Raw genomic sequence first — 27966 nt, 5'->3', positions numbered from 1 at the left:
TCATTGAGAAACTTGTTCACGTTTACTTTCTATTCTTCCTTTCCTTTAATGCAGAAAGCCTGTTTGTTTTATGACTGTTTTTTGGTTCATGTGCTACCTTTCTTGGTTTTGCTAAATGTAGGGTTTATTAATGGTGTAATCTTGTAAAAAAAAATCCCAACACTGTATCTTTCAGCTTCTGTGGCAGGTTCCTGGAGAATTCCTGTGTTTCTGGTTATAGTTGTTCTGATGACAGTAGGCATGTTGCATGAACAGCAGAATGGAAAGGAGTCTTCTGGTAAGGAAAACTCACTGTTTCTTTTATTGTTGGAGGCAAAAAATCACTTAAGTTACATGGAATAAAATTTACTATGGGATGTTTAGTGTGTTTCAAAATGGTTTGCTCATGCTGAAATGAATCTTGGATTCTTTACAAAAAGTTATTGCCATGGGCTGTATGTTTCTTTTCTGTGGTAAAGTAGCAACCCATTATTAAGCCAAATTCCTTGAATTTATGGATTTCAATATGTAGTTTAAGGAATGAAGAGGTAGCCCAGGACATTTGAAATCAGAGGCTAATTTTGAAAGAAATGAACAGTATGGGTTTAGTAGCTCCTACAATACTGACTGTGAGAGAAACCAAGACAACTCCATCCAGCAAGTTTCCAGTAACCAGTAATTCGTTTTTAAAATAGTTTCTTAAAAATATGTTTTGTGTTTAGATTTTGAGAAGAATAGTTTTTCCTGTTGCAAGTCAATTTTGAAAAAAGCAAAGGTGTGTTGTATATTCCTGATGAAGGAAATCTTTTTGCTATCTGGCTATTTTAGTTGGTTAGTAAAGTTGATTAACTAATAGAATGTTGTTTTTTTTTCATAATCAGACTGCCAGCAACTGTGAATGCCTTGGTTGATGGCAGTTCATTATCAAGAAAAGCACTAAGCAAATAAGTGGTTTTGAGTTTTGGCTGCAGGTGTATTGTAATACTAAAAATTAATAGCACTCATTCCTATCTGATCATATTGACTACGTATAATATATACTAAACACTAACAGTGTCTATCCATATAATTTCTGCTGCCTGACAGTTCCAGTGGATATCTAACACCAAATAAAACATTTTAAGAATTAAGCTTTTTGTTACTTACATACATGTATATATTTTACAGGGGCAGAGCTTCCTGGTCAGATGATTTCCATTGCTGCTTCAACAATTGCCATGGCAATTTCAATGACAGAAGATGAGTCCAATAATGAACATTCCTCCCAACCCTCAGGTGACTGAATACTCTGTAAGAAACATTTGAATTTGCTCTAAAGGCATGAAACTGGAGGGAATTCAGAAAAAATTTAAAAATAGTACATAACCTCTTCATTTTGTGCAAAATAGTGTCCAAACTGTGAATCAGGTTTATTTGTTTAAAAAAATGTCAAGAAGATGCTATAAAAGCTGTCAGGCCAAGGATAGTTTATGTGGCTCTTGAAGGCCTGACTAGAAGGATTTACAGTAATTTCACGAATACAAGCCGCACCAATTTGACCAAAATTTTGGTGGAAACCCGGACGTGCGGCCAATATTCCGGGGCGGCTAATACATTAACAAAATTCTAAAAGCTGCCAACACGGAAGTGAGAGCCCGCGGCAGCCCCAAGCCAAGTTGGAGCCCGGCCGGCCCCGGCTGAGGTGGGAAAGCCGGGCAGAGGCGGGGCCAGCAGTGTGGGGGGCGGGCGGCAGAGCCTGCGCCAGCAGGGCGGGGCAGGGAGGGCGGCAGAGCCCGGGCCAGCAGGGCGGGGAAGCCCGGGAGAACTGGGGCTAGCAGTGCAGGGGAGCCCGACTGCATAGGGGAAGATAGCAGAAGCAGGAAGCCCGGCGGCGGGGAAAAGCCCCCTAGAAGCAGGGCTGGCAGTGCACGGGAACCACATTGCATAGGATAGGCTAGTAGAAGCAGGAAGCCCGGCGGCGCGGGGCTGCCCGGCGGCAGGGAAAAACCCCCTAGAAGCAGGGCTGGCAGTGCACGGGAGCCACATTGCATAGGATAGGATAGTAGAAGCAGGAAGCCCGGCGGCGCGGCGCTGCCCGGCGGCAGGGAAAAGCCCCCTAGAAGCAGGGCTGGCAGTGCACGGGAGCCACATTGCATAGGATAGGATAGTAGAAGCAGGAAGCCCGGCGGCAGGGAAAAGCCCCCTAGAAGCAGGACTGGCAGTGCATGGGAGCCACATTGCATAGGATAGGATAGTAGAAGCAGGAAGCCCGGCGAGCAGGGCTGCCCGGCGGCGGGGAGAAGCCCCGCAGAAGCAGGGCTGGCAGTGCACGGGAGCCCAGGGGAACCAGGGCTAGCAGCGTGGGGGAGCCCGGCGGTGCGGCGGCCAGCAGTGCCGGCCAGGGCGAGCCAACATGGCAGCGGCAGTGCAGACGGGAGCGGGGAGCCAGGGAGTCTGGCAGCGGCGGCGGCAGCAGCACCGCCCGCAGGGCAAGCAAACGCAGCAGTGAGTGGCAGTGCAGACGGGAGCAGGGAGCCTGGCGGCGGCGGCGGCAGCAACACTGCCCGGCCGGCCCAGCCAAGCCGTAGCGCCGAGCCGGGCCATCCACCCCTATCGGCAACCATGAGCGGGCCGAGCCTTCCTGGCCCCGCCCCGAGCCAGTAAAGCCCGCTATGCCGCGATCCTGTTGCTAATTGGCCAATTTGTGAAAGCTGCGCACGGATTCTCGCGACGAACGAAAGTGCGGCTAATATTCGGGGTGCGGCTTATCTATTGACAAAGACAGCAACATTGTCGAGGCACCGGGGGTGTGGCTTATACTCCGTGCGGCTTGTATTCGTGAAACTACTGTAATATTGCTTTGTGGGGTTTTTTTAGAATGAAGGTGTGATTTATTTTTTCTTTCCCCTGTTCTTCATTTTTAATTATTCCATTTTTCCTGGCCTTTTGATTTGTTGACAGTTACATGTTAGAGACAGACTGGAGGAATTTTTGTGTACATTCCAGTGAGAAAAAACCCCACCACTTTAAATATGGTCTGCTCAAAGTCCTTCCTATAATGAGTTTACTTGACTTTGTGACTTGATTCGCATAGTACTTTCACTTGGAATAATGCAATTGGCTTAAAAGAGTTCAGACAAAGTGTTGAGATATCCATCACTGATTTTGAACTTTACCATCTTTTTTTTTGGGGTAGGTCTTTGATGAAATGTGATACTAGAAAATTAAGCAGTTACTGAGATCTTTGGAAATTTCCAAGTTTCATCCATTTCCTGCAAATCAAACCAAACGAATCATTCATCTTGACAGAATGTGAACTTCCAAAACCTAATTTTTAAATCTAAAGATGACAGCTTTAGACAACTTACTCATATCTTTTTTTTGTATATTTTACATGACTATCATCAATATAAACATAGAAACCTATGGAATTATGTCCTGAAATTTGAGATCAGAGCATTATGGTTACAGTTCTCCTGTATTTCTGTGTCTAATCTTTAATTTTGGAAATGAAAATTTAGCTGAGTTTTAAAATCTGGAAAAGTAACAGACACCCACAAATGGGCTATGTAAGTGGTTGTGTTCTTTTGTTGCTATTTTTTTAACTTACCAGTTCTTGTTTTTCACTTCTTTAAGACAACTTTGTTTCGGTTTTCAAGAAGAGATAACTACAGGAATTTCTCGAAGGTGTCTTTTATATATTTTATGGTTTTTGACTTCTCTTGAAACAGCTAACCCAATGAGGGTTTGTCTTGTGAATTCTGTTGTTTTCCTTCACAGCAGGAAAAAAAACGTTTTCTTTTAACTCCTGACAACAGTTAAAATAATTTTCCAACAATCTGATAAAAATTACAGTAATTTCACGACCATAAGGTGCACTGGATTATAAGGCACGCTTCCAGGTGTCGGCAAATTTCCGAACTTTTGCCGATATATAAGGCGCACTGGACTATAAGGCGCACTTTTTTTATTTTTTTTTGCAGCGAGGATCCGCCGCCAGCTCCCCCCGTGCGGTTGTTGGCCGAGGCCTTGCCTCAACCCGGCAGCCGCGGCGCCCCGGGCCCCCCTGCACCCGGCAGCCGCAGCCCCACGGCCCCACCTCCACCTGGCAGCCGTGGCCTTGCTGGCTCCCCTCTTGGCTCACACTTCCGGCTTGGCAAATTTCCGAACTTTCTACATTATATAAGGCGCACCGGACTATAAGGCACAATTCCGGGTTCAGGCCAAAATTTTAGTCAAAGGGTTGTGCCTTATGGTCATGAAATTACTGTAGTATTCTGTCCTGTGATGTATTGAGCATAATTTTGACCATCTTTGATTTGGATCTTTTGTGAATGGTGATGAAACATTCTTACACAGCAGAAAGTTTTACCTACAGGCTTAAGAACGTACAGCTTTTTTTTGTTTTCCTGACACTGTATTGAATCCATTACAGATCAACCAAGATTAAAATTGTTTATTAGAAGACCATGAGGGGTTATAAGCTTTTTTGATTTTGTATTTTTTTCTGAACACTCATGTTTTTCCATATTTTATTGTTGAATACTGGCTTTTAGTACTGGCAGTAAGGAGTTTAATGGTGCCAGTTCATGTGGTCTAAGTGGTCGTTTCTGATCTTCCAAAAGTTTCCAGTGCATACAGCAAAGAAGTTGTCTGCAATTTCTGAAGCAGATACCACTGCAGTACTTTGTACAAAAGATTCTTTTGTCTTGTTGGCTTTAAATATGGTAGCTACAAAAATCCTTAAATGAAGTCACGACTCTCAGGTTCCCTTTTGCCCTCACTTCTTTGTTTTCTTAGAAAAAAAGCATAAGAAATGTTTTTCACGTGAAATTAAAGAAAGATGTGATTCTTCATGAGGGAGTACCTTCATCCTGATGTTCTGAGGATTTATTCATTAATAGTAATAAAATTACAATTTTCCTGACTTATGCCCTGCATAGAGATACAGACACCTGTCTGTTTGTTACTGTTTCTTTGTCTTCTCCCTGGGGAGGAGAATAATTCAAAATTCTGTGATAGCAAGAAATTGGTGTGACAGAGATCATATTGCCTAATGAAAGAACAGATCTTAATAAGACAGCCTGGAAAATTTACTCTAGTTTTTTTTGTTGTTCAGAGAAGTACCATTCATTCTGATTTTACTAGAATTTTTCCTGAGTATTGTGCTAGCTGTTTAGACTGTCATACTTTCATTAGTTGGAAGATAGAAAGGTGTTTTACAGGTTTGATCTCTCAAAATGTCATGAAGCACACTAAATGGGATTTTCAGAAACTGAAGTTACTCAAAATCACTGTACTGGCAGTTTTTTCTGTTTCTGTTGACAAGGCACTCATGCCTTGGTTTGCAGAATATATCTTGCCAGAAGAAGGTGACTCTTCACTGGCAATTTTGCTTCTTATCTGGGTGGATCAGCTTTGTGAACTGGTTTGAGTGTACAGTAATTTCACGAATACAAGCCGCACCAATTTGACCAAAATTTTGGTGGAAACCCGGAAGTGCGGCTAATATTCCGGGGCGGCTAATCTATTAACAAAATTCTAAAAGCTGCCAACACGGAAGCGAGAGCCCGCGGCAGCCCCAAGCCAAGCTGGAGCCCGGCCGGCCCCGGCAGAGGTGGGAAAGCCTGGCAGAGGCGGGGCCAGCAGTGTGGGGGGCGGGCGGCAGAGCCTGAGCCAGCAGGGCGGGGGAGCCCGGGAGAACTGGGGCTAGCAGTGCAGGGGAGCATGGCAGAAGCAGGAAGGCCGGCGGGTGGGGCTGCCTGGCAGCGGGGGAAGCCCAGCATAATCGGGGCCAGCAGCGTGGGGGAGCCCGGCGGTGCGGGGGCCTGCAGTGCCGGCCAGGGCGAGGAAACGCGGCGGCGGTGCAGACGGGAGGGGGCGGCCGGCGAGCCTGGTGGCGGCGGCGGCAGCCCTGCCGGCGGGGCGAGCGAAAGCGGCGCTCGCGAAAACGCCGCCGCGAGCCGCGAAAGCGCCGCTCGCGAAAACGCCGCCGCGAGCCGCGAAAGCGCCGCTCGCGAAAACGCCGCCGCGAGCCGCGAAAGCGCCGCGGGCGCGGCGCGGGGCGGGCGCGGCGCTCGCGAGGCGCGGCGCGGGGCGAGCGAAAGCGGCAGCGGGGCGAGCGAAAGCGGCAGCGGGGCGGATGGCGAGCCCGGCGGCGGCAGCCCTGCCAGCCGGGCGAGCGAACGCGGCAGCGGGGCGGTGCTGACGGGAGAGGGGGGCCAGCGAGCCCGGCGGCGGCGGCAGCACCACCCGGCCAGCCCCGCCGAGCCGTGGCGCTGAGCTGGGCCACCCGGCCCCGTCGGCAACCATGAGCGGGCCGAGCCTGCCTGGCCCCGCCCCGAGCCAGTAAAGCCCGCTATGCCGCGATCCTCTTACTAATTGGCCAATTTGTGAAAGCTGCGCACGGATTCTCGCGACGAAAGAAAGTGCGGCTAATATTCGGGGTGCGGCTTATCTATTGACAAAGACAGCAACATTGTCGAGGCACCGGGGGTGCGGCTTATAATCCGTGCGGCTTGTATTCGTGAAACTACTGTAATCTAAATGGCAGTTCTGATGTGGGCCTGTGTTTGTCATGAGGAGGATACTTGATCATCGGTAGTGACAATTTAGTTTTGCTAAAAGTGCTGGAGAACTGCATTCTCAAAAAGCTTTCTTGCCTTAGGATCCCCTAGAAGTTTTTTCTTTTTTTTTTTTACTCTCCCCCCCCCACTTTTTTAATTTTTTTTTTTCTTTTTCCTTTTTTATTCCTTGATCTGTTTTGCCATCTGTTTTGTATTCTGTGTACAGTATGCTTACAGGGAAACTGTAAGAAATAAGGCTGTTTGATTGTTACTGCTTTTAATATTACTGTGGCTGTTATTTAATGAAATCTTTCTTCATTGCAAAAATATGTCAATCAAATTTTTCTAAAAGACAGTGTTCTTTTTTATTTCCTAAAAGTGACTCTACTAAGGAGTTTTTGGGAAAAAAATATTGTATAACTTTAATCTTAGGCACAGACTTAAGCTTACTATTCTGTTTTGGCTTTTAGTACAGTAATTTCACGATTGTAAACCGCACCATTTTGACTAAAATTTTGGTCCGAACCCGAAGTGCGGCTTACAATCAGGTGCGGCTTATATATGGACAAAGAACAAAAAGTTGCTGTTTTAGTTTGGAGGACAAGTGTCTGCTAAGAAAGGCAGGAACTTCTCTTTGAAATGGAGAATGTAAACCCCCTCCCTCCAAATTACTGTAATTTTGAAATCAAGGGGCTCTCAGGCAAAGATATGGGAATTAGGAATAACAGTTCTTTACTAAGGAAATTAAAATAGAAATACAGTACTACAAAGAACAAACTCCAAACCCTGACAGAGTACAACCTGACACCCCGTCAGGCAGGGTGTTGGTAGCAGTCCCATTCAATGGTGGCTGCATCCTCCTGCAGTGACAGATGTGATTCAGTTGAAGCAGTGGTTCTGTACAAGGTGCAGTTTCCCTCCGGGGGTCCAGTGGTGATGTGGAGAAATCCGGTTTTCCTCTGGAGTCCGCTGGAGAAAGGGGCTACCTTAGTGTCCCAAAACCTCTGTTTTTATCGTGGTAAGAAATGTTGAGCTCTTCCCCCTGGCTGGAGCAACTTCCAATGGGATGAAGTAATTTTATCAGTCCCACAGTGGGACTCAATGGGCCATTAGCAGAAAATGACTGGCTGGAGGAAGGATGGGTTGTGAAAAGATAAAGAACAATGGCCTGCCTGGTTTCAATGGATGGCCCATTAGCAGAATATCTCCCACGGAGATAAGGACCACTGTCCCCACCCTCAACAGATGGTGATAGAATAGATACCTTTTATCACACTCTGTATTGTAACGTGTGGCTTAGAATCAGGTGCGGCTTATAATCGTGAAATTACTGTACTTTGTTTTGTTTGATAAATATTTGAGTTTCTACTTGTTCTGTTGTTAATTCTTATGTCCGTTGTATTAATTTTGGAGCAAAACAGTAAGAAATGTTGAATAAATTGAAGGGGAAAATTCTTTATTATGTATATACTGTTTTCAAATTTGTGTTCCTTTAGTGCATACATTTGTTTCTGTTAGTACTCTTCTGCTTTAGTACATACAGACTGAGAAGTAAAGGGGAATCATAGACACTCTTCTATATGACAAAAATACTTTTTCTTTTTGGGAAGATGTCTGTTTCCAGGTAACTTTTTCTGTCCTCTTGCAAAAAAATTGTTTGCAGTTTGTATAGTAGGGCTGACCATCATCCCATTGAGATACACACTGAATTGCCGAGAGCCTCCCCACCTGAGGCTTCTGCTGTGCTTAGCTGCTTGCAGAATTCCTTTTTTCAGGTTGCATGCCATAATTCCATTGTGAATATTCTGGAGTTCCACCAAATAGATAACCAACATCCAGCTGATGTTTCTGTCATCATCCCAGGGTCAGTTCCCGCTGGGGTGAATCAGATGATTTGCACTGTTGTGTTGATGTGTTGGGGGATGTGTTCATAAGCTGTTCAAGTAGTTCCATTTACCTGTAGAACACCGGTGCAGATTTCTGCAACAAAGAGAAGTGTTCATCCACTGTGTGAGGATGCAGTTTGTCACTTACTGCTACTATATGACAAATGAGTCTTGACTTTTTGAATGTTTTAGCTGTCATGCTTTAGACTAGGAATACCTTTAGTGGCACACTGCAGCTAAAAACGTGTGTTGAACATGAGTTGTCTGTTGTGTGTGTAGTATGTTGTAGTACAGATTTTATGCAGTTTTTCTTCATGGGAGAAGACATGTCTGTGGCACAAGTCCAGTGAAAGAGTTGTGTTCATCATTTACCAGGTGTGTGGTATGTACCAGCATATTAAATTGCCTTTTATCCTTCAGCACAGAGTAACTTTTCAGGTTTTCCTGTGTGTGCGTTCTTCCACTGTGGCTGCAGACTTTTTTCAGTTAGTGATGTGTGGGAAATGTGTACGCACTGACAACAGCACAGAGCCTCAGTCCAAGTTAATACTGGTGTTCTCAGGGGGCAGATTTTACATAGAGTGGCTGAAGATGGATTTGGTATCATCCAGCAACTTAAAGATTAAATAAATAAATCACTATGTTCTGCATCCAAGAATTTTAATTTGAACGTAATATTTTGCATGAAAAGACTATTGTTTATGTATAGGGTCTTTAATGCATCAGTTTACATTTTTTAATTTAATTTTTTGTTTGCTAACTTATGAGTGAGAGACTGACAAAATTTATTATCCACTAACTTGTGCTTGATGTTACTAATATTTATTACACAGAGCAAGGAATTTAGGATGACAGTGTGAGTGTTTTGAGTGATTTGGAATAGTAGTGAGACAGTGGTAAGAAACAAGCTTTCTCTTCAATGTACAGCCTAATTTTTGTTCTGTTTAAATGAGTTTTTAGCAAATCTAAGATTCTTTTTTGAGCACTTGAAGTGAACCAAAGTGAAAGATTTATTTTAAGACTTCATATTTCCTCTAGAAGTTAATGATATTTTGTGTTTTTCATGGTTTTATGGTTCTTTGATAAAAAATATTTGGCTTGTAATTTACCTACAGTGACGGGAACCCTCTTAGAGTCTGTAGCATTTTTTCATCTCTCCTTCTCTCAGAACTGCTTGGCATGGTGATGCAGGATGTGGGCGAGTTTACAGAGCCTTTTTCCAGCTTTTCAAAATACAGATCAGTGTCAAGGCTGTCTCAGTCTTTTAGAGAAATTAAAAGAAAAAAAAACAATCTCAAAACAAACAATGAAAACGCAACCTTCTGCTGCTGTCCCTTCCTTCACCCCCACCTTCTAAAAAAATGAGATATTTTGGGACTAGGGAACATGCTCTATTTTGTGGTGAATATTAATGTGGTAATTTCCACTTCTTTGTTCGCATGTGTTTGTTTTAGGAGCAATCGCAGAAGGTGATCAGCCTCCACCTCCACGAGTTTCATCATCTTTCAGCACCTCCTCTGCATCTGGGAACAGACAAAGACCTGAGATTGGATCTTTTCTTAGAAAAAAGAAAACTAGTGATATTTACTTTGTTACTCTGGTGTGGGCCATTGTCATTGTTCAGATCTGGCTAAATTTTTGGATTGTGCAGCTATTGCCAGTGCCTTTTGCAGGTAATAATCCGATTACTAGAAATGTTTGGCATCATGTTAAATAACATACAAGGAAAGGCTTGTAGGCTTGTATGAGTTTTTATTTAAAACTTTTTCAAGACTTCTTAATAAAAGATGAACTGTGCTTCAGAAAGGAGAATTGATGTGCACTGTCTGTTACCGTGTAGTGGACAACTCTGTTAAATTGCTTTGTCCATTGACTGTTGTAGTTACTTGAAAAATTATAGTGCCATGCCTTACATAGTAAGAACACTTGTGGTTTAGACCAGTTAGTTTTTCTTCCTTCTGATGTCAATTCTTTAACATTTTTGCACCTATAAATGAAGAATATTTAAGCTGTTTTTCAATAGTGAAGTAGAGCGCATGTTAACTTTTAATTTCTGTAAAATTGGGTTGCTAGGCACTGTGGACAAGTCACAAGATAAATTTGGTTCCAATTTTAGCTCTGGGGTTAATTAGCTTTTTTTGCTTCACATCTACGTGCATCTGTTCTCCTGTATATCAGGCAAGAATTGGAGTAGTTATGATAGCTATTGAAAGATATTATTTAGAAACTGGATGCCACTTTTTCCTCTACTCTTCTGGGGGAGTGAAAAGGGAAGATGGGAATTTTAGGAGTATGTATGAACTACTATGAATTGGAAGGCATTTCTTCACATCCCCCTACTGTAAACAGAGTTTCCTAGTTTGCTTGGATTTTCACTAAACTTCAGTTAAAATGCTAATTTTTAGCATTTTAAAATGCATTTAATTTTTGAATGTAGCTATTTTCTTACTGAGTGGGTGGGTTGACCCCAGCTAGTGACCAAATACCCTCAAAACCCATAATTCTTCCAGTGTTTGAATGTGGACTTATCCATGAGCTGCATTCCCTTTAGGGAGGTACAGGCTTTCCTTATCTCTAGGCCACAGTGCCTTCAAGAGATGTACCTGCTCCAGCATGGATCTTCTGGAGGCCATGGTCCCTCTGAGTGGTGTGTGTGCTCCACCGCAGAGCACTTCTGCTTGCCTGGCCTTTCCATTACCTCTCTTCCTCCCTCTGTTCCTTTTTCCTCTCTAGTCACTTTTTCTGGGTTCCTTCCTCTTCTCCCTGCCCAGGGGTTTCTGCCCTTGCTTAGGTACATTTCCACTGAAGCACCACCCTGCTGATGGGCTCAGCTTTGCCCAGTGATGGATCTGTTGTGGATCCACCTGGAAGTGTCTGGCACAAGGCAAGCCCTGGTCTCTTCCCATGGAGGCCACCCTGCTTACCAAAACTTTGATCTGTGCGCAGTACACAAAGCTGCTGTAAACCATCTGGAAATTGTGACTTGGAGTCATACTTAGAGATTTGAAGGGCTGTGAACTCCAAGGCATGGAGAAAGGAACAGCTGCACCTTTGGCTGTGGTGCTGTAGCAGCAGCTAAAGGGTAGCGTGATGGCAAGACATATAAATAGCTGAATGCAGGGCAAGAGCAGAGAGGGCTTTGACCTTTGTTTCTTTCCAGTATAGATACTACAGAAGGAACTTCCCAGTTTTGGTGTCTGAGTGCCATGGGAGATGGCAATCACAAGTGAAAAAGGAATTAGAAAATAAACGTTAAACTGATTAGAAGCAAAACTTATGTGGCTAATTCACTGAAAAGTCAAAGAGTAACTTAACCACTGTTCAGAAATGCCTACATGTGAGGGAAAAGGGAGGCATCCGTTCTGCAGTTCAGCAGGCAGCAGTGAATGGTTTTAAGCTTGAGCCACACAAGTCTAGATTAAAGTGTGTGTCTATAAATGAAACAGGTGAATACTGCTCCTGACAGTCATTAGGTCTAAAATAATTACCCAAACAATAAACTTATGCCAAAAGAGAAGTTACTTTTTGGGAATATTTATGACTTGTTGCCTTAGCAGTGACACTGGGCCATGAAATGCTTTTTCATGGCATAGAATTGAATCATCAGAAAAATACTATACATAGGCAGTATAATGATGAACAGACCCAGATTTAGAACAGTGGATTACATTAAATGTCAGGATGTGACATTGCTAAAAGAGAGGTAACAGTAAAAATATTAGGAAAATAGGAAGGCTAATAGAGCAAGTTTCCTTGCAATGGTTCAAGTTTAAAGAGACTAATAATAACTTGAGGCACTTCTGAATCCTTAGAGGATGCTTCTAGTATGTGGAAAAAAGGAATGCATTTTTGCTTCAGTTGGAATGAAATGGTCTTTTAAAATTGCTTAGTGTAGAAGGTGGGAAAATGATACCATAATTATGCCGTAAAATAAAAAGATGAAAGAACTGCTTTGATTTGAAAAGCTAACTGTGAACCACACTGTGGAACACTTGTAGCATTTTGTTCAGTGATTTGAGCCTGGAAATGCTGGTATTGTCTCTTTTTACGATCTTTCATTTGTTTGCTTTATTGCTTCAGGCAAATTTCTGCTTCCTGCAGATATTTGGAATGTGTTATTATGCAGACTTTTTCTGGTTTTGCTCACTGCTTTCTAATAACAGTCCTTCAGCTTTTCCTCTCTTGTCTCTTTTTAACTTAATATAACTGTTTGATTGACTGTAGCACCTCCTTTGCACTGAGTGTACAGTCATTTATTTTAGAAGATACCGTGTAAACACTTACTCTATAATAATAGTGGAAGATTAGAACACGATTTGAGGTATGTTGCTCACCTTCTGAAATGCAAGCCTCCCTGGCTTTGATCAGCAGTTCGTGTTGTTACCATGAGCTGCCTTTCATCATACAAAACTTCAGCCTTTAAGTTCAGTGCTGGAACTTGCACTGTGTTTTCTCCTTTTTTGTATTTTTGCCACTCATTTTCTTAGATATATTATTGGATTATTCTGTTTCTTCAAGAGCATAAATCCCGTATTTGCCACATGGTGGTGCCAGAGGGTAAGTGAACTAAACCTTAGCAAATTGTTGCACTCTCCAGAACAAGAACATGAACTATTACCTGTGTGGCTTGCAGAGAATAGGCTCTTGTGGAACTTGGATAAATGCCCTGTAGGCAGTAAAAGTTAACCTTTTTGGTTATGTATGCCATTTTACACATCTCCAAGTAGAAACATGACGTGAATTTTATGAAGTGGTGTACTGCCAGCTGTTGTGGAGCTTGTGTATGGCAGTAAGTAATGAAATCTGGTTTGGAGAATAGTCACTAATAATAATAATGAAATATTTATTAAATGTAAAATTACATGTAGGAAGTTCAATGTCCTGTGTTGCCAAGATGAAATGTTAATCTCAGATAGCTTTTTTTAATGTTTAAGAGCAAAATCTATCAGTAATATTTCAGAAGATTTAAATGGATGCTTCTTTACTAAGAAATTCTGCATGATGTGGTGCAGTCCTTAAAGGAAGGATACACTTTAACAACTTAGAAGGCCTAAAATATAAGAATTTGGGCTGAAAATTTTCTGGTATGTGTAGAGTGCTGTTAAGTTCTGATTGTGGTACTTTATGTGGAGTCATTTGGCATGGTGTGTGTGTGAATATGTAAGAAATGTACTGTACTGGAATCATGGAGGGCACCTTCTTATCCCAGGCCTTACTTAAGTCTGTTAGCTGCATTATTGTGTAGTGTGCAGTCACTTTTCTTGTGCTGTCATCTAAGTTCCATGTGGATAAGCCCAGCTGCAAACTCAGTGAGGAGATTAATACTAAAAACAAAACACTGGAAAATTCCGGAAATTTTTAATGGGAAATAAAACTCAAGAATCTTTTTTCTTTCTATTTCATCAGTCTTCCAGAGTAGAATAGATAAGTAGGCTTGTGGTGCTCCTCTGAAATCTCTGATACTTAACTTCCTTCTTGTGGTTGCAGTTTGGGCACTTAAAAAACTCGTGGTTCATTTTGGAGTTTTGAACTTCATGGCAAACCACTGCAAAAGTTGGTGGCAACTCATTGAAAGTTTTGTGAAAGAACGTCAGGAAGCTCTTGCTCCACGGCCCATCAGAGGACTTGGAAGTGTTATGCTAAAGCTTGACAGTAAGGTATTTCTACTTACTTCCTTAAGCAACTTGAAAGTTTGTTTTATTCTCTGTTCATCATATTCTGAGATGCTTTAATTCTAAAATAAATGTCTGTCACTAATGGATACGTCTTTCATGTAAAACTGTATCTGTTTTATGGTGTATTTTAAATTATGTCTCTTCTGTCACTATTCTCACTTAAGTGCACATTTAAATTTTTTAAATGGTTGCTTGCAAATCTTGACAGAAGTCACTTTTAAAATGTTGAATCAGATTTATTAGATTCCTCATGTAAGTAAGGCAAAGTTCTCATGGTTTAATCACTTCACCTGGTAACAAAGATTTTGAATTTAAACTTAATGAGCTTTAATCTGAAGGATGTTTCTACTTCTTATGTGAAGATTTAATTAGGAAGCAGACCACTGTGTTTGGTAAGTAGGGCCCAAGTTAGTTCAGATATTTTTGTCTGTACTGTGTAGAAGCAAAAGTTGTTGCACACAGTAGTATGGTGGTACAGAAATGAGTCTTCCCTCTGTAAGTGCAGAAATATGTGGGATAAAGTATTTAGGAAATGCCATAGAATAAGGCTTCTATGTTCCTATCCCTTCTTCCCCATGGAAAATATGCCTGCATCTGCATTACAAATTGTAGAGCTGGAAAGCTCCAGAATATTCATGAAGTTTCTTTTATTAAGAATTGTAAGTTTTCACGTAAACAAATTATTTGGTTTGTAATAGCTGTGGCACTGTGTAAGAATGTGTTTCCTGTAACTGCATTGTTAAATTATTCTCTGCTCTGGAAAAAGCATCTTAGGACTTCTATAAACTGAAGAACTGAACCCTGTAAGTACATTTGTCTGAGCATCTGTACCTTGGCAGATTGGTCTTGCAGTTTGTAGCTTTGAATTCCTACAGGAGAGGGAGGAGCTTAAGCCTGGATCTATTGGGTGAATGGATGACAAAAGGTCAACAAAAACATTAAAATAACTCCAGGAAAAAAATGATTTCACAGGGTTCATTGAGGAGGAATTTGAAAAAGGAAAAGCCTTTCAAAATACAGCTGTAAACACAATTAAGTGGTTTTCCAAAGGTAGTGAAAATTACTAACATGGGGATAAAAGCTTATGCTATATAAACCTATACAAAAAAGATTTTGTTATGTAAGAAGACTCTCTAGACACAGTGTTAAATGTATTGCTGTTTCATGAGTTGTCAAGTTTGGTATCCTTGTGTTGCATAACTGTATGATACAGTATCCTTCCTAATTCCTAAGTCTTTTCTCCTTAAAGAAGGTAGGGCTTTAATGTGCAGCAGAACCTCTGGCTCTTCAGCTTAAATGTACTTAAGGTCAGTTTATTTACATGTTTTTGTCTAAGCAAAAGAACAGCGTTGGCCAACTCATTTCCCCCTCTCCCTTCACCCCTCCATTTTTAGATGACAGCTCCTGAGTCTCCACTCTGTATATTAAATCAGTTTAAGCTTTCCCAGACATTACAAGAAGGGCACTTGATAAATCTGCATGATTCTGTTGTCCTCATTTGTGCCTATTCTAATTCTGTTTCAACCAGCATTTATCATGGGTGGCTGGGATTATATGTAGTCTTTCAATGCTTATCACACTACTACTTCATATCTTTTAAGTTCTACTGACTGTGCTTATTCTGTGTATTGTAGGATGATGGATGCATGGTATCTCAGAATTTGAGAAGCAGTGCCACAGACTGTTGGCAGTTACATTTTTTGTAGGGACAGGGAAACAGAAGTGAAAATTACATCCTTGCAAGATTTTTTTAGTTGGATTACCAAATGTTTTGGCTTCAGTAGGCACTGTTGAAGAGAAAGTTGAGCTATTTTGTTACGCGAACACAAAATAGACAGGTGGGGAGTAAATTGTTACAGCTTACCTTCTATGGGTGTATGTGAGAAACCAAGACCGAGGGATAATTTCCTTTACCATTAGAAGTTTAATTTTTTTAATATTTTGATTTTAGTTTATCCTCTTGAACTCTAAATCTGCTTAGGGATTTGGTTTGGTTTGAGTTTTTTGTTGGTATGCTAAGTTAATTGGAAACCGAATCTTAGCATCAGAATGTATTGAGACTCTTAGCTAAGTACAACAAGCCATTGACAAGGTCTGTTTCATGCAAATACTTAGTGGTACTACTTGGGCTGGCAAACATGGTATGCCCAATTAGGATATAGTTCCAGATTTGAGTGAAATGTAGTGAGAATGAGGAACATATCTTAGAGTGGCATGTCTTTTTCCCAAACAAATTTTAGGAGGCTTGTGTAGATAGTCTGGAGAATAACCCATTGTGAGAAATGGGTGAGTACTGCTCATGCATGCAAATCTGAGCTTTACTGATTATATCTGTTTTTTTAAACAAAACTATCAGGAGAATAACTGCTTCTGTTTCACAATTCTCATTTACCCCTGGTTCTCCTGGAAGAGCAGAATGATTTGAAATTAAGAGAAACTCTGGTCAAGACAAAAGAAAGAACATTGCATTTTATTGTTTTTATAAGCAGTAGGTTAGTCTCTGTCTGAATGTGTCCCCTATTAATATGGACTATAAAAATAGGATGTCCTTGCTGTATTCTTTAGTCCGTGGCTGTGCATTTGTCTCATGGATAGTCAACAGACAGCTGTTGGCAGCAGTCTCTAGATGTGAGGGATGTCCTGGAACAGAGAGTAGGAAGGTTTCTGTTGTCAGCCACCGAACCATCCTAAGCTTAATAGATAAGTTATCATGTGTGTTATTATCAACAGTAGAGAATTAACAATTTGCTTTACTGATTTTTTTTTTAATATTAAAGACGACTGTTGTCTTACAATATGATGACTGCAGTTTGATTATAGAATTTGTGAGGGAGTTTAGCAGCATTAGCAGTGGCTCAGCTTCATGCACTAGAGTTTCACTCGTTGGAATATTCTAATATTTTACACGCACGCTTTCTGATGTACTTGAGGGAATCATGTAGTTATATGCTTCTTCTAGATATAGTGCACTAGAATTTTATATGTGGATTGTTTAGGTTGTTTGAATTTTGGAAAAAGTCAACTTCTTTTTTTTCTGGTACCAAGTTCAGCACATAGTTTAACCAAGCACAGAAAACAAGCAGAATCTTTACCAGTACTTACATTATTATAGAAAATACTTTCATAGACATATAAAATCTTAGATTAATAGTTTTCCAATAAAATACTGGAAAAGTCACTATAGACTTACTAATTTTGGATGACTTGAAAATTAGAATTAAACTGTGGCCCAATTTCAAATGTAGGTTTGTAGAACTATTTAAGCACCAGTATTGGTAAACTAGTAGGCAGGTAGAGTCTCCTAGGTATTATATTAAACATTAATAAAAAATATTGTTATTTTGGTCATAATAATGTTCTTTCCTAATTACTGTATTTGTCATCCAATTCCCAGAGGCTGAAATTATAGAAAAATGCCAGAGACTTCCTTTCACATTCTACTAAAGTCTTAGGGCTCTTTTATTTTGTATGGAATTGCACAATGGAGCAATACAGCCTGGAGATGTATGTTTTTTCCAAAATGAGCCTCACGTAAGATAGTAGGTTTTAAAGTGCAGAAGTAAAAAGTATGTAATTGAATCAGAAAACAACTTTCCCTTTTTTACAGACAAATTATTCCATTGGTGAAGAGGTAAAGTAGAAATAAATTCTGCCGTGTCAGTTTGAAGCTTTTGAAGCTCTCTAATAGATTTCTCTGACTATTTCCATGAGCAAAAGCTAGTAAATGTGGGTGCTTTGTTGACATGTTTTTTTTTCATGTTTCCTAATGTTCATGTTTCTTTGTAAATCTGGTTCTAACTTAACATTATGGAATTTTTATGAATTTGAAATATTCTTACCTTTTGTTTCCATTGGGAGCTAATGTAATTTCTGGCAACTGGTGAACATGCTAGATTTACTGAGAATTCATTGCTTTTATTTTCAGGGAGAAACAAACTTCACTGACATGATCTCAGTCTCTAAAGGAGATGAATAACAATGTTAAAGCTCTTCACTATTGTGGTTATGCTACTAATTGATTAGTAATGGTTAGAATTAAGAATATAGTCCTACATAAACTGGGTCCTGAAACAGGTATACTTTAGCATCTGGGTGAGCATCAGTAAACAAAAATAATTTTAGAGCAAAGGGAGAAATTGACTAGTGAGAAGTGCAAAGAGGGTTACATGAAATCTGTACATTTATATGAGCTACATTTTACTGTTGTGTGTATATCAGACAATTATGTATTTGATGTTGTGCCATTGAATATGAATGCTTTAATATGAATATAGTACCAAAAAAACATATGAAATCGATTCAAGAGTAATTGACATAATGGGGTTGTTGTGAAATGCATAGAATAGGAGTATTTGAATGCCTGAATGGGAGTGCTAATGCCATAAATGAATACCTCATGTTAAGATTTGGTGTTTTGCTGAAATGCCCTTCTTGGAGTACGAGTCCTGCTCTGCCATCTGATAGTAGCTCTCAGTATAATTAAACTGGAATTGCCCAGATTGTTCTGATAGCTCTGTTAATACCATTTAAGTTGTTCATATTTTGTTATATCCCTTTTTGTTTCAAAAATGCATGTTAATAGTAAAACCCAGGTTCTTGCATTAGAATTTTTATGATCTTTTCTTCCTATTGCAATTTACCTTTGTGTCTAGAGCAATTTCATTTTCATTCTGTGGATGACTTTGCCTGCCTCTCATTGCTTTTTTTCCCTATTACTGCATTTTTCAATAATTTTCCACTGTGTTGTGTTTTTTCCCTTTTCTTCCATCTCCGCCTGCCACTGACAAGCTGTGGCACTGGCTTAATAAGAAGGTAAATAAACAGAAAAATTGTGATTCCAAATAATGGATTCTGTGCTTTTGGGGAGTTTGATTTTTGTTTTAATTTTTTTTTTTTATTTTGCAGCATGAACACTCCTTAACATGCCTTGCTTCATATAGATCTCTCTCTCAAATGCCTCTTTTCCAGCTCTTGGTATAAGCTACTGAAGGTCATATAATTCTGTCTGATCTCTTCTACTCCAGTGAATGCACATAGTTAAATGTTTAGCACAGCAGAGTATTGCATTAGCTTTTCAAGGGGTAGAGTGATTTAGAGGCACTTTTATTTAAGAATAGTTGATCTCCACCTGGCCCCCACTTGTGCACCTAACAAAACCAGTTCTCTCCCAGTCTGGAGAGCTGTTCTCTGCTCAGAGAAAGCATCAGTTAACTGATCAAATAACTGAATTACCTGGGGAGTGGTGAGGATGTGAGAAGCACAGTTAGAAAGCTGTAAGTGCTTGCAAAAAGTGCATGGACTTGTTTCACTGAGTGCTGTCAATCTTTTGCATTTGAAGTGCCATACTTTTCTGTGTACACAGGCATGATATGTAGTGTACCAGGAGTGAATGCATACAAAATGAGACTTTGCATGGCCTCAGAACTGCTCAATCTTAACAAGTCTGAAGGGAAGAAAAAGGCTAGTTAAAAGAAAATAAAATTAAGTACAGTAATTTCACGAATACAAACCGCACCAATTTGACTAAGATTTTACTCCTAAACCGGAAATGCGGCTAATAATCAGGAGTGGCTAATATGTGAATAATTTTCTGACATTTACAACCTCAGAAGTGCCAGCCAGAGTTCCGAGCCGAGCGGCTCCGTCCCTGCCTGCCACCACAGGGCAGCGCCAGGCCGTGGTGACCGATCCCAGTGGCCCCGCCGGGCTGGGCTACCTGGCCCCGTCAGCAACCCCTAGCGGGCCGAGCCTGCACAACCCGAGCCGAGCCAGTAAACCCCGCCCTGCCACCGTTCTGTTACTATTTGGCAACTTTGTTGCATGCGGGTCCTCGCTGCGAACGACAGAGCGGCTTATACTTGGGTGCGGCTTATTTATGGACAAAAAACGAAATATTTGCCAACACCCAGAGATGCGGCTTATACTCAGTGCGGCTTGTATTCGTGAATTTACTGTAATTGTTATAACTAAAATATTTTTTTCCTATTATATAGCTTTTAAAAGTGTGTGATATGTTTTCAGGATTCAGTTATAATTGTCCATGAAGAGGGGCATTTTTAATGTTCTTTGCCCTTGACTGTATTTTTCCTGTTTTAAAGTTACATTTTTATTTTCCAACTTTGAAATGTTTTTCTTAGATGAGTGACTTGTAATTAGTAAATATGTGCAACTGTAATCTGTCATGAATTTATTTTATTAGATACTGACTGGTTTGTTAGCAGAGTTCAGGTGAAGACCTGAGTTTGATGAGCCACAAGAGAAAGTGTAGTCTCAACTGCTTTTTTTCTGGCTAAGAATTTTTCATTTTCTTTGAAAATTCATGAGTACATATGTTATTTTTTTCCTTAATACTGGTAGGTTGCAAAAACAACTATAGCTTTAAATGCTAAAATCTGTGTTTTATTTTTAGTTTAGAAATTTGCATTATTTGGCAAAACCCTGTGGATATAGTTTCTTGACAGAATGTGGTTTTTTTAGTTCCTTGGAGTTATCTTTACAGTTTCATAAGTAGAAATCCTGGAAGTCCTATAGTATTACATAGTGTTGAGTTCTGTGCATGAACATACAGTAATAATACTATAATCAAGATTTTTAAAAAAGTTTAAAAAATGTGCAACCAGTGGGTTCATTTTGTTGTGTATAGTCTTTTGGTGATTTTTTTTTAAATTTAAAAAAAAGTCGCACTCTACCAGAGGCAAAAAAAGACAAGATTTGTACTACCTAACACTGGTTGCAATTAAAAAGTGATTCCTTTTGTGCCTTTCTCTTTTTTTGCCTGTCTTTGAAGGGAAGTACTTCAGAGGCCATAAAGATGAATTTCTGATAATCCAGCAGGAAATTAAAAGTCATATGGATATGGTAGTTTGAAATGATGGTTGATTATGACTGCTAATGATAAACCTTGGCTTTTTGTTTCATGTTCGTGGTATATGTAACCCAAAATATGGAATAGATTCAGCCAGTCTGGCATAATTTGTTCTTAATAACATTGTCTATGTCAGGACTTTCTAGAAGAAATTGCTGAATTGTTCTGCTGCTTTTGGAGGGATACTGATGTAGGTAGACTTGAGACCTCACAGAGACTGTTCTCTACCTTTTCTGGCTTAACTACTCAGCTGACTCATTTCAACATAACCTTGGGATGTGTTCTGGTTACAGACTTCCCTTTATTTTTCCTTATTCTCTGCAGATGGTATTAATGAGATGGTATCTTCAAATATTAACTAACTAAAGGGAAATGAGAAATCTAAGGAGTGTCTTGGAAAAAAAGTCCTCATAAATAGCAGAGCTTTTTACAGAAAAAATAAAATTCCATGTTGGTAATTTTATGTAGATTTATTCAAAAATGAAGTAGATGCCTTAGTATGCTTCACTGTTTGGGTAATGTAGTAAATTAAATGTACTAGAAAAACTACTGCTCTGAAGGCTGTGCAGTATGACACATGCAAATATTAATTCATAGATGATGTATCATACTGCATAACATGGAGAACTTGCCTAGATAGTAGAATTTCTGATTTTTAAGTATGGATCGTAGTTCTGTTACTGCTTAGTGTAATATGGCTTGTGTCATCATCCAAATATTAAAGGAGGAAGTACTTGGAAATTATTGAGGAGCTTTGTAATAGAATGTAACTCAATAATAAAAAAACCTTTTTACTGTGAGCTAGATTAAAATAAAAACCTTGATAACCTTTCCTTTTAAAACTATGACAGTTAAAGATAGTTGGTTTTTTTTGTGGGCAGTCTATCACAAATTAGTAACATTTCAGTTTGGTTTTACAAGAGTGACCTTCTGTAGCTTAGGAGCCTGGCTTTCCTTTACCTTTGCATAATCTCAGATGTTGTTGCAGCCTCAGCTTTCTGCTGTTGACTAACCTTTAGATTTGGAGCTTGGAACTGAATATAAAACTTCATGGCCTCTGGCTAATGAGTGCATTTAGTCAGTACATGTTTGTCTCTGTGTGCATGCCCATGGTTTACAGGAAAGGTGTATGGGAGGTCTGGCAGGGTTGGGGTAAGAGTGAAGTCTGGACCTGATTCGGTGATAAGTAAACCACACAGGCATTTAACAGTGCAGCTTCCCTGCAGTGAGTAGCCTGCCTGCAACTATGCATTATTTAACATGAGTGTGAAAGGGTGAGGGATTGCTAAGGAGGTGTTGTGGGTTAATGTAGGGGAAGGAAGTATGCTTTAATAGAAGGGGAAAAAAAGAGTAAATATAACCTTTAGTGAATGTTGTCCATCTGCTTTTACTTGTATGATACTCAGTCCAATTCAGTCTTCTGCTGTGATATGTCTGTGCCACTTCCATAACTTGGATCCCCTTAAGTCTATGTTGAGAGATGTAATTGCAGTACCCATAGGCTTGCCAAAGCTGGCTTTCATCAGGCTTCCTTGGGCTACCTGCCCAAGTAAATAGAGACAAGCTGGGCTTGCATGGCTGAGGCTGCTGCTGCTACCAGTGCATCATCAGTAGTGCTATGACTTTACTAACTAGATTAAAGGTAATCCAGGATTTGCATGTGCTGCAGCTGCACCTTAATGGCAATCCAAGCATATTTGAACCCTCAGTATGAGTGTCCAGGAAAAATACCTTGTCCATCATGTCCCATCTCAGAGAGTCCTCATCCTGGTCTTTTGGAGCTTGATCATCCAGTAGTTGCTACATAGCAAAACATCTAAAGCATTCAACCTCACCTCCAGTGAGATTTCACCTATTGGATACCCTTCACACAATCATTGAGCGTTTTTGGAAATCTGACAGTACTTCCAATTACAAGGATTCAGTGAATCTGATTAAGGTGCTATATGTAAGACTACTGGATTTCTTTTAGCTCTGACTTAGGAAGTAAATAGCAATTTGAACTTTGTCTGAAATGACAAGGGCAGCTTTAATTTTTAATTGCTTCATTTTGAAGTCTGTGCTATAAAATTTTTTCCCGCTCCCTATCCAGTGGTGTTTTCTTGGTGATATATTCTATTTTTGTCCTTTGAAACAATTACTTTCATTTCTTGCTTCTTTTGCATAATCATTAGATGTACATGAGACTTGGAAGGACACAGCAAATCCCTTATTTCCAAAGAGGTAACCCCTATATATATGCCATATATATACCCTATGTAGGGGCCACTCAAAGTTTTTCAGAGCTGCAGTACTTTTGCAGGCTGGTCACCTTCCTCCAGCACTGACTATGCATTTCTGATGGCTGAAATATTTTAGCAAGCTGAAAACCAAATAAAATACCTAAGACAAAAGATTTTTCACACTCCCTCATGTTTTCTGAGTTCCTCACTGCAGTTGTTAATGTAGTGCAGACTCTGTTACAAGAACTTTTGTTAATTTAGATCAAACAAGGAACTGATTGTAAAAACTTGAAGTTTAAAATAATTATTTGATGTACATAAACTGCTCAACTGCTACTGGATAAACGCACACAAAAAAAATCTTTACTTTTTTCACATAGGAGAACTAACTTCAGTGCTGACCAATTCAATCATTATAAGCAGTCTGAGAAGTTCATTGTTCCAGGGGCAATTTCATGTGTAGGGATAGAGTAAATAATGAAGAAAGAACTAATGTAAACCATTAGCATGCATATTAGTAGTTTTATAAGCTCTCTAACTTAAAAGTTACCAACTTAATTGTTGAATATATAACTTGAATATATAATATTTGCTTACTGCACATTGGCTTTGACCTCATTTCTCGTGAATCACAAATTTTACAATTGTGCTGTTGCTTTTCCCTGTAGTAATGCTAAATGGAGTAGAAATAGACCTGGTATTTGAACCATAGGGCTAGGAAAATGTATTTGGTCATGCTTGCATGTGCTTTCACAGCTTTTTATGTAAACAGTCAATTTGTGTATGAAATCAAGCTTAGCTTGCACTGTTCCAGAGCGCTCTGCAAAGTCATGTGACTGAGCAGTTTCATTGTTTTGAATGACGTTATCAGAATTTCTCCACTCAAATGTGGCATCACCATTTGCTTACGGACATGTATAGAATGGGCCATTTTGTAAACTGGCAGAACAACAAACGTGCCTGTTTCCTGTATCAGTCAGTTTAGCTGATGCATGCTTAATGCTGAGCATCCTCCTGAGACTGGAAGTGGATAGAAATACTTGGTGCTGAATAATTGGCCTGATATTCAATAATGTAGAACCCACCTGTCCCATTTCAGTACAGAAGGTGATGAGGCAGCTTTAAAAATTTTATTACTTGGAAAAATACCTCATCTGTCATTTAGATGGCTCTTAGCTATTTAAATATGAAAGTTATGGTTGTGCTTTAAAGTATGCTTTTATAGCTTTGAAGTCCTTTACTGTGTAGACAATATCTGTAAGTTTCCAAGTTGCTGAACAAGAAGAAACAAAGACAAATTTCTGGGTTCTAGTTGACATGAATGTCTTCTTTAGGTACTTCTCTAGGTCTAGTAAGTAATTGTTGAATTATTGCTTGCTTTGCAGAGAGCTTGCCATGTTGTGTGGTAATGTGTACATGTTTTTTGCAAAATCACATGTCATACCATGACCTTAATCATGCTAACATCGCTTGTTAATTGTTCATTTCCAAGCTTGAGCATAAATGCTGTTTGATTAGAGCCTGATTTTGTATTGTGATTGTAAATAAAAATAACAATAATGTCACATAACCTGGCATTGCTTTCATTAAAGTTTGAGTTATGTGCTATAATTTGTTTTGTCTTTTTTTTTTTCTGCACAGATTATCGTGTGGTTGGAGAAAATGCTAGATAAAATAATCAGCATTTTCATAATATTTTTGCTGGTGATTGGAACCCTTCTGCTAGCTCTTCTCCTTACAGCAAAGGTACAGTGTGCTAAAGAATATAATCATAGAGCTCATTTTCATTGCTGGTGAAGGTTACTGATATTTATACAAGACAGTATAGCTTTAAGCATTTTTTCTAAATGTTTAGGAACTAATTGCTCTGTACTTGAACTTGTCCCCATTCCAAGACTATAAAATATAAAAAAATATATCAAAATCTCAGTATTTATATTTCTTTGTATTTCTGTGTTTTTTACCTATATAACAAGGCTAATATGTAGACATTTGGAAATACAAAATTTATTCTAGTAAAAGAATTATTAGCTTATGTATTGCAAGAACAGATTTGTTTTGCATCCTGTTGACACTTTCCTTGTCGTCAGAAGAACCACTTAGAATTTTTTCTCTATAATTTACCTCACATCAGAAACATTTGCAAAATAATTGACGTGTGTTTGTCAATTTGTTTGTGTAATTGCCTGTAATAAACTCGTGGTATCCTTTTCTGAGTTAAATGTACTGGGATTCATGATCAGGTATACTCTGAAATTGATTTTTGCTTTATGGTTGAGTTTGGGTGGGGTTTTTTTTGCTCACCAGAAGAGGTCACTCATGTACTTTTTTTTTTTTTGCTTGTTCCTTAATGGAGCTGTGCTCATACTTGAAACAGTCAATGGAGATTTAAATATTTGACTTGAATACAGTTATGGAACAAAGATCAGTGAGTTCTGATGTCAATCTCAATTTTCCAAAATGTAGGCATATGTAATGTTGAGTACTTAAAATTGAAGACTTTAGAAGTTGTGCAAACATTTCTGCCTAAAACTCCTTTACATTCATAAAAGGACCATTAAGATATTTATAAAAGGTGTATTTTATCATTCTTGCTGAAGAATTTATTTGGTCAGGCATTTCATAGCAGGGTTGGTCATGTTAGAGCTAAGTATTCATTAATTTTTACACTTCTTTGATCCATGGCTTAAAAAGGTGTATCTGAAACTTTGCTTTGTGTTTTAGTGCTTCTCTTGACAGCTATTATTGTTGAATTTTTTTCCCACTGATGTGATAAGGTTTAAATTTCCATTTGCTATTAGTAATGACCAGAATTTATTATTGTGTTGACTAGGTGTTTCTTGGGTTAATGGAACTTCTTTCTTCATAGTGGGCTGTTGGCATTAGAAGAATTATATTTTAAATGTACAATTTAAAATTACTTACTGCCTAACTTCTCATCTTCCCCCCACTGCCCCACCTTCTTCCTCCCAATACCACTCCCCTCCCCCCCATAAAAGAATTCTTTCTGAATCTAGGAAGAGTTGTAGTTTGCATTGCATAACATTTCTCTTCTCTGTCTTTAATTTAGGTACATCAAGAGAGTGTTCACATGATTCAAGTCACAAGCAGCTTGATCAATGAGACAGTAGCCAGTCACCCAGAATGGGCAAAGTAAGAATGCTGAAGTTAAGCGAGTAGTATAGGGTGGATGAACAAGCTTCCAGGTGCTCTTATGCATAGTTTTTAATTTAAAAAATCCCCTAGGTGAACTGAAATGTGGGTGTCTCTCACAGGCAGATATAAAAGCTAAACTCTCAGACAGCAGGGATGTTTATGCAGCACTCTGGAGGACTGTTAGGGTGGTATCTCTTTTGAGGACTGGTTGGATTTTGGTGGTGAAGGACAGCTGCATGAACTTTTCTAGCTACAGTTGTGCAGAAGAAACTTGTGTAGTTCTTTTTGGCTTTTTCCTATGAAAGAAAAGTGCTGGCAATGCTCTTTCTAGAAAGTTTCAAGATAGAGCTAAATTATTTTTTAAATGTAGAGAAATGGATGTGGAGTGCATTTGAAGGAATAGGAATTGAAGACATTGTTCCTGAAGTGAACTGAAGAAGAGTTCAAGGGTAGAAAGAATGGTGGATGGGGGGAGTTGGGGCAGGACCATTCCTGTTAGTGGATGTGTATAGTGTCTGCAGTTGGAAGTATGTAACGTTTAGTCTGTGTAATGACTAAAGTAAGCACCAAGACAAGTAGTAAGGGACAGAGAAGGATTTGAGGTAAATGTGTCTAGAGAAGAACATGGGTGAGCAAAGGAGTTATTGCATGAACACCAGAGGGGGAATAGGTGAGACTGAAAAGTGGTATTTTAATGGGGTGAGTTCCAGGTGGCTTTCATTCTGCATCACCTTAACAGACTTTGGGCGAATGTGAGATACCAATTTAATGCCAGAAAGAGATCTCTCCAGAATAAGAATAGTTGACTCTTTCAAAGACACATTCTAAATAAAAGTGATGGTGGTCTAAGAAGATTGAAAGAAAGCAGATGTTGTATTATAAGAGCAAAACAATTTTTCAAAAACAGAATTAAAAAGGTATAGTTAATAACTACTGTAGTAATACATGCTTTAGCATTACTAAAGGAATCACAATCATGAGAACAAAAAGCACTTAAAGCACTCGGTTTTATTTCTGCATGGCATCTTGTGTTGTTTGGCCTTTCTGTTGTGCCATAAGATGGAAATATAATGAAAATGGAAATTTGTCTGTCAGAAGCTTATTTGCATAATGTAACTACTGGAGTGCTAGTTAAATAATTTGCAGAAATCTAGCGTAATTTTTTACTTTCAGTGTTTGCATCCAAATTTGAGGTATCCATAACACTGTATTTTAGTTCGTTAAGAGTAAAAACACCTTTTGCCAAGTCCTTGAAGCTTTACCAGCTTTTATAGCTTGATGCTCGTATTATGTTTAGAGGTGAGTGACTGAAGTGTCTTGGAATTCCAGTCTGGAACGTTTCTGAACCATTATACAGATAGAAGAGCTTTCATGTTGATCTTCAGTCAGGTGAACAAATACAGCAGTTCTATTCTCCTGAATGCTTTAATTTTGTTTTGGAAGGGCTCCAACAAATGCCATTGAATCAAGATGTAAAAAGAAAGTCCAAGCAGAGATTGTGTGCCCTGTATTCACAAGTGGTGAAATGCTGGCAACTCAGTAGAGTATATTGCTTGAAAGTGACATGAGTCCCTGAAGAAAATCACAAGCAGGTAGTTTGGTGAGGGCTTAGAAATAACTGATGTCTAAACCTTTTGT

At 39.5% G+C, this 27966-nt stretch overlaps 1 protein-coding gene across 2 annotated transcripts in view; it reads left to right on the top strand.

The window, feature by feature from the left end:
- The window catches only part of TMEM245 (transmembrane protein 245), an 84446-nt gene that overhangs the window by 11375 nt on the left and 45105 nt on the right, over positions 1-27966 (top strand). Inside the window, exons 3-9 of one of the 2 annotated variants that reach the window (XM_033051329.2) lie at positions 176-277; positions 1147-1254; positions 9865-10083; positions 13898-14067; positions 18874-18897; positions 24814-24918; positions 26243-26325. In XM_033051329.2, the coding sequence (XP_032907220.1) occupies positions 176-277; positions 1147-1254; positions 9865-10083; positions 13898-14067; positions 18874-18897; positions 24814-24918; positions 26243-26325 (811 nt within the window). The remainder of the gene's footprint in view (positions 1-175; positions 278-1146; positions 1255-9864; positions 10084-13897; positions 14068-18873; positions 18898-24813; positions 24919-26242; positions 26326-27966) is intronic. The other variant, XM_033051322.2, reaches the window with a different exon arrangement.

The sequence above is a fragment of the Catharus ustulatus genome, chromosome 1 (genome assembly GCF_009819885.2).
Source record: "Catharus ustulatus isolate bCatUst1 chromosome 1, bCatUst1.pri.v2, whole genome shotgun sequence".
Lineage (NCBI taxonomy): Eukaryota > Metazoa > Chordata > Aves > Passeriformes > Turdidae > Catharus > Catharus ustulatus.
Note: the sequence above shows the minus strand (reverse complement) of the source record. Positions and strands in the feature narration are given on the sequence as shown.